We start from the raw sequence: 14,229 nt of genomic DNA on the forward strand, positions 1-14,229 counted from the left end.
TCTTATGTGTCCATTCCTGTATTCTCTGTGTTTGCGATGGTCTGTTGACTTTGCAATAAAGTATTGACATGTTTCTTGATTGAGATCAGGAAGTAATTAATTACAAAAAATGAATTACTTATAATTTATTATTTTTGAGGAACATTTGGCTTGTAATAGAATGAGGAGTAATCTTATTACTTTTGAGGAGTGATTGTAATGTTTCCAGCATTACTTTTGGGCATTACTGGAAGCAGGGGAAGTCTTCTGCTCCTCTGATTTGTGGATGAAAATAATGTGCCTCAAACTGGGCTTCTGCGCAGCGTTGTGCCCTGTGGGTGTTTAGGAGGCAATGAGGGAGGGACAGCGAGATGGGGATGGAGTGGAGAAAACAATTGTTTAAAAAATTGATAGTAGTGGAGGAGAATGGAGGAGGGAGGATGGAGCTGGAGGTCAAGCACGTGGATGAAGGAGGAGAAAGAGGCAGCAGCAGAATGGAGATAAAGAACTGTGGAGGTGAGAGATGATGACGTGTGTGTGTGTGTGTGTGTGTGTGTGTGTGTGTGTGTGTTAATACTGTGCTTGCACTTGACACACCCAGTGGCTTCTGCTGCCCTACTTGGCTACTTTGTTGCATTTGCAGTGTTTTAACTTTTTTACAACCCAGGGGGAAATGTTATCTTGGGTGGGTGTGCCTTAGTCGGTGGCAGGGCAGAGTCCGGGAGGTGGTTGAGTGTGAGAGATGACACTTGCTGGCTAAGTGTGTGTGTGTGTGTGTGTGTGTGTGTGTGTGTGTGTGTGTGTGTGTGTGTGTGTAAGTTGGACTTGGTTTGACACGCAAAAATCTGAGCAGTGGCCTCTGCCTTCCTCCCCACCTCCCTTACCAGCAGAGAGACCACCATTGCTATCTTATGGATAAATATAGTTATTCTACTACCTGTGTGTGTGTGTGTTTATTTTTAATGTTGTTTTAGGTGACTTAGTGCAGCAGCCAAGACCAGCACCTTATAGGCACTCTAGTGTGTTTTTTAAAGTAGCTTAAATGTAATTGTAGTGATTACATTTGAGTAGTGGTAAAGTAATAAATTCCTTTCAGAACAATTGTAATTGTAAAGGTAATGCATTCCTTTTTGGGGCCATGTAACAGTAACTGTAATTTATTCCTTTTTAAAAGTAAAGTAAAAGCCAATCAGTATGAAAGGGAAGTGTGTTATCCACTGAGAAGTCTTCTAATTTGCTTCATTGTCGTTTCCTGATGATTGGAGCTAATCAGAGAGAAGGGTGTTCCTATTATTTCCTACTTCAAAAAGGCAAGATGTGGAGAGTGACAATTCTGTAACTGCAGAACAGACAGCAAATCCTGATTACAGCATCCTAGCTACATCATCAAACAGTTTGGTAGCAGCAGGAGGTAAATATGCAGGCACTGAATTCAGTTATTCAAGCAATATCTCGGACAGTGAGAAAAAACAGTCAAGTGGTGACAGTACTAATAGAGAAGCAGAAAGCAGTATTGAAGCCTGGACAGATTATTATATAATCTTAGAAGGTTCTATAATAATCTTAGAAAGGGGCGTGGCTGTGACTATTATGAAGAGGCCCTGTACTTCTAAATTTGCCACTACACTACTGGTGAAGACTTATTCGCTGACTAAAATGCCCTGCAAATAATGCAGATTCTCTTGACCCACAAGTGCAGATCAGAAATGAACAAGGTGTGACATGATAAAGGAAGAAACAGTTTCCCTCAGTACAATCCTATGCACGTGTATACTCAGAATTAAGTTCCGTTGAGTTCCACTAGATTTATTCCCTAGTGGGTGTGTTTAGAATTACTGGGCTGTAAAGTGTGGGCCCAGACAAATCACAGTGTGGCCCCTCCATTTGCCTTTATCTTCCTCTGAATGGGCCTCTGAATACCAGTTGCCGGGAATCAGAAGTCTGAAGAGACCTGTTGCGCTCATGGCCTGATTTGTTGGCTTCCCATTGGCATCTCACTGCCCACTCTGACAACAGGGCACTGGACTAGATAGATTGGCCTTTGTTTGGCCTGATCCAGAAGGACTCTTCTTATGTTCTTACATTTTAGGAAGGTTGTTTGTCCTCAAACTATTTAATATACTTTTAGTTATTTTTGACCCATTTAAAACCCTAACCTGCTTGATTCCTACACATGCAGCCTATCCAGACACATAGATGTTGCTGTGTTTTAACATTTTAGTCTATTGCTGTTTTAAGTTGTTTTTAACTGGTTTTATTGATAATTTTAATGTTCTTTGTAAACCGCTTTGAGGTTTTCTACAATAAAGTTGTTGCGCGCCACCCCAATTTCCGAGCAGTGAGATTTCTAGGGTCCTTGCGCTTGCCCAGGGTTTGGTTTCCTTGGAAAGAATATCAGTGGAGTCTGTGGTGTCTTTATGAAATATGGTTTGTTTATTTACACACATTCCAACATGAGCTTCAGCTGGAGGGGTTCAAGGCATCAGCAGTCCAATATCCAGCTTTTCCGTCAGGGTTACAGGAGGCACCCGAAAGCCATGATGCAGAGAGCCAGTCTCTCTGCCTGTCTCCAGTTCCCAGCCTTTTCCAGACACAACTCTAAACACAAACCTCTCCTAGGCCCAGGAAGGGGGGGGAGGCTCTCCTGAAGAGTTTCAATGACAAAAGGATCTCCCTGGCCCATTCACCAGTTAATGGGCACTTGATAGACCCATTCACCCACCTGGCCACTCTATTAGATTAACAAAATAAACTCATCTGACCAGTAGAGCGGGTTTCTCACCCCCAGGATTCCAAATCAGAGGCTGGAAGGGGGCTCATAGAAATCATCCATCTTAACCCCAAACCCATAACAATATAGGAAAGGAAAGGCTCTAGTTTGAAACCCAAGAGAGCCACTGTCAGTCAGTGTACATTATAACAGATGGGCCAATTGTCTTGCTCAGTATAAGGCAGCTTCTTACGTTCCTAAGGGCATGGATTGTCTGAATGTGCTCCATAAACCATATTCATTTTGCCTCTATTAAAGGCCTGCACACTTGTTACCAGTAATCGTGTAGCACACGTTGCTGCTGAGGGCTTTCTTGCTGCCTGGCTAGGACTATAAAGACAGCAGTGTTAAAATGCCTCTGCCAGGCTTCAGTACGCAGCTAAGGTGATGTGTTCAGCTTGTAGATACACATGTTTTGCAGGCCTACTATGGTATAAGCAATAGGTTTTGCTTTGGCCACAGTAAAAAAATATTAAAGGGAATTGCCATATTTTAATCTTTTTTGGGGGGGCAGGCATTTTAAATTGCTTGGTTTGGGAGCTGCAATATGTAGTCCCAACTTCAGCACTTGTCTCAAAATAACAATAATTATGTGAATATACATTTCCTTCCATCTTGTGGTAACTACTAATGATACACTCATTTGAGAAAATGTCGGAAGATGTCAGACCTATCAAAGTGGTCCTTTCTTTCTTAGACTTGGGAGTACAAGGTGCATTTTGGGAATTCAAATGTGGCTGTGATTATTTTAATTGTTGAAACTATTTATTTATTAACTGTTTATCCTGCACCTTCCTCCAGAGGAACCCAGGGCAGCGAATATGTCAATACATTTCATTATAATTGTAAAACAGTAAAGTTAAAATTTCTAAAAACAGTTTAAAACTCCTACAAGCAATCAGCTACACTCAAACAAATAATTTCAGAGTTGCAAGGGACAGGACTTTGAGCCATCAAATGCCCGGGTAAACAGAAATGTTTTTAAATTTCTCATAAAAGTTAATAGTGAGGGGGAGTGATACACTTTACTAGGGAGGGCATTCCTCAAATGAGGAACCATCACTGAGAAACCCGTCATGGGTCACTGTCAACCAGGCAACCCATAGCCCAGTTGTTGGCACCACTGACAGGAGCTCCCCTGCTGATTGTAGGGCCCATGGTGACTGATATTGGGACAGGCATTCTTTCAGGCCTTGTATGCTAGTATTAATACATTGAATTGGGCCTGTTCCCATTGGGCTGCTATATGAAATTAAGGGAACACCTATATAGCTACCATATATAAATGGAAGATTACTCTGAGGCATTGTGGGTTAAACATGTTGTTTGAAATGTTCAAAATAGGCAGGATTCTAACTTAACTATAAGGCATTTGTCAGTGTTTTTTTTGTGTGTGGCAAGAAGGCTGACATCATCTACATTATTATGGATGGCTGGAAAAATATTCTTGCCTTATCTGTCACTGGTGATAAGTATAGGTTAGCAATTGTTAGCTAAATGTTGAAATTGGCTTAAGTCTACCCAGTGAGTTCATGGCAGAGGTGGGATTTGAACCAGTGACTTCCTGAGACATAGTCCAGTCAGCTAGCATGGTATAGTGGCTAGCAAATGTTATTTTAATATTGGCTAGTCTGGAATAGTTACTAGGATATTTAGGGTCCTGCTAGTTTGAATTTAGACATAATGATAAGTTGTCTTTGACACGCTTTTCATTGATTTTGAACTTTGCCCCCAATCCTCGGGTTTGTTTCCAGTTCTCATCTGAAAAATCTCATCCTTCACAAAACACTGCTAAAGTTAACAGCTCAACTCTCTACATGGGTGAAAAGCCATACAAGTGTGAACTTTGTGACAAAGGCTTTGCTCAGAAATGCTAGCTGGTTTTCCATAGCCATATGCATCATGGAGAGGAGAAACTGTACAAGTTTCCAGGGTGTGGACATGCACACCAGTCACATCTCCAATGTCCCTGACTCTACTTCTGACTTTCCCATGTTGAGTGGGAAAGTCTGTAGGAAGATGGTTCCTGTGTTCAGCTGAACATGTGAAGAATCCTTCCCCTGCTCAGGAATCCTGATAATGCAGGGGGTTCCCAGTTGAGGGGAGGATTCTAAATGCATGCACACATACAAGAATCCCCCTTCAGACCTTCTTGGTCAATGCAGGAAGGTTGGGGGTGGGGCTGTCATGTTCAGCCTGACATCCCTCCCACTCTTAATTCCCACATGTTTTCTTTAAACATATAAATAGGGCTGTTGCCCAGAGAAGCAGCTGATGCACCAATAGACTGTAATATGCTTCTTTCATTTTAGGAAGCACAGTGGAGAAAAGCCATATGTCTGTGATAGATGCAGGCAGCGATATACACAGGCTAGTACCCTGATGTATCATGTGTGGCAACATACCGGAGAAAAGCCTTATGTTTGTGACACTTGTGGGAAAGCCTTTGCAGTTGCAAGTTCACTTATCACACATTCAAGAAAGCATATAGGTGAGATGTGAGAGGGATGGTGTATAGGCTGGTGGGCAAATATATAGCTATTGTAAGGTCAAATATAAAGCTCTTTAGGCATGGAAGCTTGTGTGTGATTTTCTCTCTCCTTTGAGAGGGTATCTGTCAGCATTTGCGATGATTTAGTATCTTTCTTGGCAGCTTGGTAGATGGTCAAAGGACGGTCAATGTGTACAGTTAGCTCAGCTCATAGCTCACCTGGTCCTTGTCTAAAGGGGCTAATGAGCTTACCTTGCCAAGGAGTGGTCTGGCTCTCTGATGTGCTGCCAAGAATAGCAGCTTCAAGCTTTATCTAAGAGGGCTAATGAGCTAATGCTGCCAAGAGAGTAGCCTTAAGAAGTCAAGATGATCTGCTTGCTAGTGGTCTTAATTAGTGTAACGTCTTCTCACTTTGAATGTATGAAAACAAGATAATCAATCAAGTGCTATGATGCTTCAGATCAAAAGCTGTGATGCTTCAAGAATAGTAGCTATAAATTGCTGTCATTGCAGGTATTTGCCAATGGGTTTATCCATGATATCGCTTTTGATGCCTAGCTTGATATAGGACAATTAATCATGTATTATGCTGAGAAGCAATTATTTGATGTAAGATAGCAACTAATCATTTATCCATCACCATTGTGCCTTGCCAAAGATTTTGCTATACAAGTCACTCTTGATGCCTAGTGGGGTGTTCAGACCGGTCAATGTTCTGTGCAGGGACCTTGCAGTCTGATCCATTGGGTATGCGCGCTTGTAAAGTTACTCAATAAATCTCCTTGTAAGAAAACCTGAACAGGGTGGTTCATGACAGATGCTCTTGGAGGTCGCTGATTCATAGGGTCGCCATAAGTCATAGTCAACTTGGAGGCACATAACAACAAGAAAACCTAGACTCTGACTTATTGATTCCTTGGTATCTCTCAAACCTGAAAGCCTCATGGCTGAGGCCAATTGATACAGATGGGACAATCAAGAGGGTGAAGGTTGCAGGACTGATATGGAAGCACCCAGGAATAGGTGTATGGCTTTGTAGGGCAGGAGAAGAGGCAAGAAAAGCTAAATTGGTACCTGTGTTAACCCTTTCTTGCTTGCTGTATTGATTATTGACTAGAAGAACACACTGATAAGCTCAACTTTCAGTTTGCAGCCCTACTGCCATGAGCACACTTGACCTGGAAAGCTATGGAGGGTTGGGCTTGGGAATACCAGGTGCTGTAGGATTTTGAGTGAGGTGCTTAGGGGCCAATGGCAGAGCTGTGGTAGAATGCATGCTTTGCAGGTAAGAGGTCATAAAAATCTTTAGTTGACAGGTCTTAAGCAAAAGTTCAGAGATCCTGGAGAACTGCTGCCAGTATAGTACACTAGTCTAGATGGACCAGTGGTCTGACTCAATATAAGAGAGCTCTGCATATCATTAAGAAACTGTGCATCCTACATAGTATACCAATGGAGGACAATGATGGAGGTATGTATTGTCTCTTCTGAAGGCTTCTACTAATGGGGGAAGACTTAAGTTTGCCCATACACTTGTGATTTCAGGAGGTCTTCATGTGCAGTCTTGGTAGATAGTGTATCGAGTTAATTAACTCCTTTTTCTCGATAGGCGAGAAACCATATATATGTGGCATTTGTGGCAAAAGCTTCATTTCTTCAAGAGAACTCGGCAAGCATTTTCAGTCCCATACAGGTTAGTTTTCAGGCATGCATCTTCCTGTGTTACTTTTCCCATGCTTAGTATGCAGGTATGTGCTTATCCAAGAGTATTTAAAACTAAGTAGGTTCTTGATAGTATACTACTCATCCTCTAGTTTTCAGTTAGAGTGATTCCCCTACCCCATTTTTTACTGCTTGTATATATGTGGAGTTTATGATCCGATTATGTAATTCTTAAAAAATGAATTATGGATAGTTATTCCAGATTTAATGTGCTTTGGGCCTCAAATGTTGGACATGATTTGGAAAGAATTGAGAAGCTTTATTCCTGAGGAATTGAGAAGCCGCTTTATCATTTAGCATTTTCCAAACATGCAGGATAGCTTTTAGCAACTTGGCTATAGAAACCTGGGTAGGATTTGTGATACGGCGACTAGAATATTTGTGCTTGATTGTGAGAAATCAAGGGTCAAATTCATTAGGATTGCACTGCACATTCATGAAGTCTAATTGGCAATTTTTGTTTAAGGTGAAAGACCATTTATCTGTAAGCTGTCTGGAAACTCCTACACAGATATAAAAACCCTAAAGAAACACAAAGGAAAGGTTCATGCAGGTAAGTGCTGGTTATTTAAGAAATAACATCTGGTACTCATAGAAGCACAGATCAAAAAGGCCATCTATTCAGCCTCCCTGCCCAAAGGCAAGGAGACCCACTCACCTGTCTTCCACAGATCAGCTTACACATGAAAATGATGGGTTCTTTGGACTGTGCCCCAACATTCTCCATTGTTAATCTAGCCCTGCATAGAACGTGCTGCCAATGGGAGAACTGCTATCCTTTGCCAAAGGCACTAACTCTGTACATTAGTGAAGTGTTGAAGGAATGGCATTACAGAGCCTGTTTAAGTAGGTGCTGTATTTACCAGATTAATGCTAGCAAAACTGAAGGATAACACCAAATCACATTGAAACTTGAGTCAATGAAAAATTTTCTTGATAAAAGCAGATGAACTCATGCTTGCTTAAGCTTTCAGATTCCTCTTGGTAGAAGAACTCTTCAAAGAAATATTACTAATTGACTGAGAGAGCTACCTGGGCAATTGAGGGTGTTTGCAAACGGAAGTATTACCATTTAGCACAAGTGCGTGGGTATCCTGCTAGATGTCATGTATGGAAATGCACTTGGCCTTAGATGGCAGATACCTGAAATGAGCTAGTCTAGTTCTGAATTCTGTCTTAATGTAAATACTGCTTTCAGGGTGGTGGTTTTCTGTCTCCCCCCCCCCCCCAATCTATAATGATGTCCCTGAAATTAGGCCAATTTTGTTAATAATTCTTGTAGCCTAAATGTGAACTTTAAATTCCAGTTGTCAGTTTTGTTCTCAGGTTTACAATAAATGTCTAAAAACTCAAAATAGCAGAGAGAGGCCTGGACATGGGACTGAAACGGCCTTGGTCGCCTTGGTGGATAATATGAGGGCGTTGGATAGGGGCAAATGTACCTTCCTCGTCCTCCTGGATCTCTCAGCAGCTTTTGATACCGTTGACCATGGTATCCTTTTGGACCGCCTGAAGAGGTTAGGCATAGGGGGCACTGTATTGCAGTGGTTCCGTTCCTTCCTCTCTGGTAGGTACCAGAGAGTGGCATTGGGGGATGAGGTTTCGGATCCTTGGCCTCTCACTTGTGGGATGCCACAGGGCTCCATCCTCTCCCTGATGCTGTTCAACATCTATATAAAGCCACTGGGGGCTATCATCAGAAGATTTGGGCTGCAGTGTCACCAGTATGCGGATGACACGCAGCTCTATCTCTCATTCAAATCTTCACCGAGGTTGGCTGTAGAAACCCTATCCAAGTGCCTGGAGTCGGTGAGTGGCTGGATGGGAAGGAATAAGCTGAAGCTGAACCCTGACAAAACCGAGGTACTGTTTGTGGGAGACAAGGGAAGGTTGGGGGATGTTGACCTGGTGCTCAATGGGGTACAACTGCCCCTGAAAGACCAGGTCCGCAGGCTGGGGGTCATTCTTGACTCCTAGCTGTCCATGGAGGCTCAGGTCTTGGCTGTGAGCTGGGCAGCGCTGTATCAACTCCATCTGATATGGAGGCTGTGCTCCTACTTTCCCAATCATCTGCTCCCATCTGTGGTACATGCCCTGGTCTCCTCTCGCCTAGACTACTGTAATGCGCTCTACATGGGGTTACCCTTGAAAACAGTCCGGAAGCTGCAACTGGTACAGAATGCGGCGGCTCGCCTGATTAAAGGCAGCTGCCGGCGATATCACATCACTCCAGTGCTAAAGGAGTTGCACTGGTTACCGGTTGTTTTCCGGGTCCAATTCAAGGTGTTGGTTCTGACCTTTAAAACCCTATACAGTTTCGGCCCAGTCTATCTGAAGGAGCGCCTCCAGCATCAGCAGTGATGCTGCCCAATAAGATCAGCCTCAAAAGTCCTTCTCTCTATCCCACCAGTTAAAACAACTAGACTGGTGAGGACTAGGGAGAAGGCTTTTTCAATTGTGGCCCCCACCCTGTGGAACTCCCTCCCAGATGATCTCCGCCATCCCCCCTCTATGATGAGCTTCCGCCGGGCCTTGAAAACCTGGCTCTTCAGGCAGGCTTTTGGGGTGGGTTAGGTTTTATTATTGTTATTGAGATTTTTAATGTTTTAATGTATTTGTATGTTTTTATTTTGTACGTCGCCCAGAGTGGTTGGACAACCAGCCAGATGAGCGACTAATAAATTTAATAAATAAATATAATTTGTGGGAGAAATCATATCTTCTCTCCCTGTGTCTTCCTGTTAATGTGCACAACTGTCAGGAATGAGCACAGCTTAATTTGTTTTCACAGGTTCCAAGAACCCCTCGGATCCCATCACACTTGACCATTCCTTCAATGACCAAGACTCCATTCCAAATGAGAAGAGCCCATTGCTCAACTCTGTTGATGTGAAGCCTTCAGATATAGCATTGCCTCTCCCCATTGGGACAGAGGATCATGAAGTGCTGTTGCCTGTCACAGACAGCCAGTCTCCCCAATCAGACACACTTCTGAGATGTACCATCACTGGCTATTCAGAACCTCAATTTATTTTCCTCCAGCAATTGTACTGACATCCTGTGTGTGATGAAAACTCTTGGGGCAACTTTGGCCATGAGGGCATATTTGGTAAAGTGAACATAATCATGCAAGCTGTTATTGAGCTGGGCTTCATGTTGCTTTCAAGTAGGGACATTTGATAATGCACCTACATTGTAGAGTGCAGGTTTTCTTTCTTTTGTAAACTAGAACCATTGCATTTTTTTGTCATTTAAAAATTCAAGATAGAATTTGTGCATTTCTAGAAGACACTTCCTTTTTTCTTCAGCGACTCATGCCTTAAGAATTCTCATTCAATTGATGCTGAAGAGCTCTTTCAGTGTTCATGCAGAAGCTAATCCTGTGTAGTCAAGATGTTAAGTCCAAATTGCCCACCCTCCACCACTCCCAACTTCTTGAAGATTCCACCAACGCTGCCTCCGGAAAATTCTGCAAATTACTTGGGAAGACAGATGGACTAATTTTAGCATTTTGGAAGAAGCAAAGACTACCAGTGTTGAAACAATGATCCTTCAGCATCAACTTCGCTGGACCGGTCCTGTTGTTTGAATGCCTAATCACTGTCTTCCAAAGCAGCTACTTTACTCCCAACTTAAGGACGGAAAGTAGAACATCGGTGGACAGCAAAAGAAGTTTAAAGATGTTCTTAAAGCAAATCTAAAAGAAATGTAACATGAACATTGACAACTGGGAAGTCTTGGCCTATGAACGTCCCAAATGGAGGTCAGCTATTATCAAAGGTGTTGTGGACTTTGAAGAAGCACGAATACAGGGTGAATGGGATAAACGAGCTAAGCGGAAGGCACGTCAAACAAATCCTCATCGCGACCATCTTCCATCTGGAAATCTATGTCCTCACTGTGGGAGGCTGCGTGGATCCAGAATTGGCCTCCACAGTCACTTACGGACCCACTGTTAAAGACCTTATCTTGGAAAACAATCTTACTCGGCCACAAGTGATTGCCAATGAAAGGAATGCTTGTCAATGAAGGCGGTACACACCTTCTGTGCTAGTAAATCAAGGGTTGAGCAATCAAATGCACATGTGCCAGTACATAGACGGCCAATACTTTGGAGCAAAATGGTAGGAAATATGAGAAAGCAAAGAAGGCTGCAGAAGAGTCCATCTTACTGGTCAGATCCTACCTGGTCGTAAAGCCTATAAAGCAAGGGTTGGCAATTTATGTGCCTCCAGATGACGTTCGACTCCAACTCCCATCATCCCCAGCCAGTATGGCCAATGGTCAAGGATGATGGAAGTTGTAGTCCAGCAACATCTGGAGGGCCACAGGTGCTCCACCCCTGCTGTAAAAGATGATGCCTTCACTTTTATTAGGTCTTGCATATAGCTATCAAATCTAACTTTGGATCATTCTGACAGGTTTCAAAATAGGTTTATCAGAAATACAATGCATGCACTAAGTCTAGGTCTTGCCATTCACGGTTAGCTGGGGCTTTGTGAAAGCCAATAGAGCTCAATGTAGAAAATTCATTGTAATTGAGACTTAACAGGTCAGAGCACTTTTTTGAACATCATGTAGATTCCTCCCCCAATGTACCTCATATTTTAAAAAATCAGTATTCAGGGCATACTTCTATTCTGTACAAATAATTTTTGTCTTCAGATAATGATCCGTAAGTCCCACCCTGCTACACTGCCACAGCTTTCTTCTCACCACCACCTCCTGACCTCACAGCATGCTTCAGTGAATTTATTCATATAGAAAAATGTTTATGCAAATAATACACCCCAATCCTAAAGACACTTACATTGGAGTCATATTGATTTCAATGGAGTTTATTTCCAAAGAACCGTGTTTATGACTGCAGCCCTACTTTCAAGATATTGCACATTCCTTAGTAGCTTCTAAATGTTTGAGTTGTATAATGACACTTCTACAGAGTGCTTTGCCTCAACACAGTAAATGTTGCTCATAATGGTCCTAATACAGTTAAAAAGTCACTTTTGAGACTCATGGAAAGCAATGGAACAAGGACGTCACAAACAACTTAAGCATTCAGTGGGACTTAAGAATAATCGTCACTGTACTGGGATCCAGTTGTAGGAATGGAGCAGCATCCCAATGCAGTTTAATGTACTGATTATGGTTCAAAATCTTTTCAAATCAGTTCTCTAAGTAACTACATGTAATTGTTGGAAACACACATAACTGAAAAAACCCAAGAGGCAGAAACCTATAAGAAAATATGGTGGCATTTACAAGTTTTCTGCAACAGGAGTTATTGCTAAAGAGGCATTGGCATCTTTGTTATCAGGCTCTCCATAACTTGGTGTCCAATAGTAATGCCTCTTGAGGCCATGGGAGACTTCAGCGAGGTACGTGTTCCCATCCACTTCATATGGCTCAACGTCTGTGCCAGTTGGCTTCAGGCGGCTGCTTTTGAGTAACTCTGCAAATGCCTGAAATGCACAGGATAGCAGGTTCACTGAGACATTATAGGAGATCTGTGACAAGATATGCTCTTGGGTTCTTCTTAAAGGGCAGATGCAGCTGTGCGTGGCTGCAATGCTGGGGGAGGGAGGTTGAATGTTTCTCCCACCCCTGGCCCCTCAGAACTGTTTTTTTCCAATAAAAATCCCTCACCTCAGCTGCTTTTCTCTCACGGAGCAAGCAGCAGCTGTGTATGTGTGAGGTTAGAAAACGGGGGGGGGGTTAAAATGCCTTCTCTCAGCTCTGCAGCTGTGATCCTAATAAGTCCCCAATCTGAGTATATCTGTCCCTTTAAAAACTGACAGGTTGGAGATGACAAAGAATAAGAGAACATATAAGGAAGAGAGAAAGATGAAAATGAGCATAATGGAGAAGGATATGTGCAAGTTCATTATACATAGTAAGCTAAATTTCATTACATAGGATGAAGACTAAGAGGATGTGCAGGTAAAGAGGTGGGTTCTGAGGAGTTATATAAAGAGAAGGAGGGAGAAATATAGAGAGGGAGATGGTAGGTAGGTGCAGCTGTTGTTGGAAAAAGTAGCCACAAGTCTAGTGCCCTGAAGGATGGGGAACATGTGGCCCTCCAGATGTCGTTGACCTCCCATCAGCCTGGCAGTATGGCCAATTGTTAGGGATGATGGAAGCTGTAGTCCCGCAACATCAAGTAGGCCATTAGTTCCTCATCTAGTAGTACTGACTTGGGTCCTCCTGATGTTCTTGCATTTCTCTGTCTCTTGCTCCACAACAGTGGCTGCCGCTGGTAGGCCTGTGTTGCGTGGCGCACAGCCATGTTGCTATGGAAAGAGAGGGTATTTTAACTGTAACTGCAGTTGCAGTAATCACTTGATTGAGTTTGGGGCCAGGCCTGGTCAGAAAAAGAAGAGGCCTGCCCCCAACTCAGCCCACATCACAGGTCTCAGCAGCAGATAAAGCAGCCTTATGAGAAGACTCCTGCTTTTCCATCCAGCTTTGGGGGCATTGCTGTGGGTGCAGCAAGGAGCTTGAGGCCAAAGATCAAGAAAACTGTCTTAAAATTATGACACAATGGCATATAACACCAGTGATATTGCAGAAGGTATGGTTAGCAAGAAATGTTGGAAATGCCAAAAGGAAGGTGAAAATTATTTTCCTAAAATGCATCAATTTGGAAATGGACCCATTACTATTTCTGTCACATTTTACAGAATCATAGAATAGCAGAGTTGGAAGGGGCCTATAAGGGCATCAAGTCCAACCCCCTGCTCAATGCAGGAATCCAAGTTAAAGCATATCCGAGAGGTGGCTGTCCAGCTGCCTCTTGAATGCCTCCAGTGTTGGGGAGCCCACCACCTCCCTAGGTCATTGGTTCCATTGTCATACCGCTCTAACAGTTAGGAAGTGTTTCCTGATGTTCAACCAAAATCTGGCTTCCTATAACTTGATCCCCTTATTTTGTGTCCTGCACTTATTCGTAGTGACAGCTACGATTTGTAATACCAAAAAAGTGGAGAACAACAAGAACTGAGGACTGGGAGAGGCACAGTTATGCCAAAGCTAAGTAACTGTGTTAGAATGAGGGAAGGAAGACAGACACAAAGCAATTTTTTAAGATGGTGGAAACTATTTATTGCATATTGGCAGAATATAGCATTTTCGTTCAGAGATCTGAAACATTCATTTGACTTATTCTAAATCTAAACTCATCAAGGTCATTGTGCCAAGTTAGGTATACATTGCTGACTAATGAAGGTACTGTATACTTAATTTTTGTATATTTGTTTTTGGTCTTCTT

The 14,229-nt window shown here is 42.7% G+C and overlaps 2 protein-coding genes across 3 annotated transcripts in view; one reads left to right on the forward strand and one right to left on the reverse strand.

Moving 5' to 3' along the window:
• Positions 1-4,566: 4,566 nt before the first annotated feature.
• On the forward strand, positions 4,567-10,016 carry MYNN (myoneurin). Its single transcript, XM_061637734.1, is given in 5 exon segments — positions 4,567-4,713; positions 5,051-5,240; positions 6,850-6,933; positions 7,429-7,515; positions 9,754-10,016. Coding segments are annotated over 5 exon segments (771 nt in total).
• Positions 10,017-11,836: 1,820 nt separating this feature from the next.
• LRRC34 (leucine rich repeat containing 34) overlaps positions 11,837-14,229 on the reverse strand; it is a 29,108-nt gene continuing 26,715 nt past the window's right edge. The window contains exon 11 of one of the 2 annotated variants that reach the window (XM_061634500.1): positions 11,837-12,424. In XM_061634500.1, the coding sequence (XP_061490484.1) occupies positions 12,221-12,424 (204 nt within the window). In that variant the 3' untranslated portion in view covers positions 11,837-12,220. The remainder of the gene's footprint in view (positions 12,425-14,229) is intronic. The other variant, XM_061634501.1, reaches the window with a different exon arrangement.

This window comes from Rhineura floridana, chromosome 7, assembly GCF_030035675.1.
Source record: "Rhineura floridana isolate rRhiFlo1 chromosome 7, rRhiFlo1.hap2, whole genome shotgun sequence".
Lineage (NCBI taxonomy): Eukaryota > Metazoa > Chordata > Lepidosauria > Squamata > Rhineuridae > Rhineura > Rhineura floridana.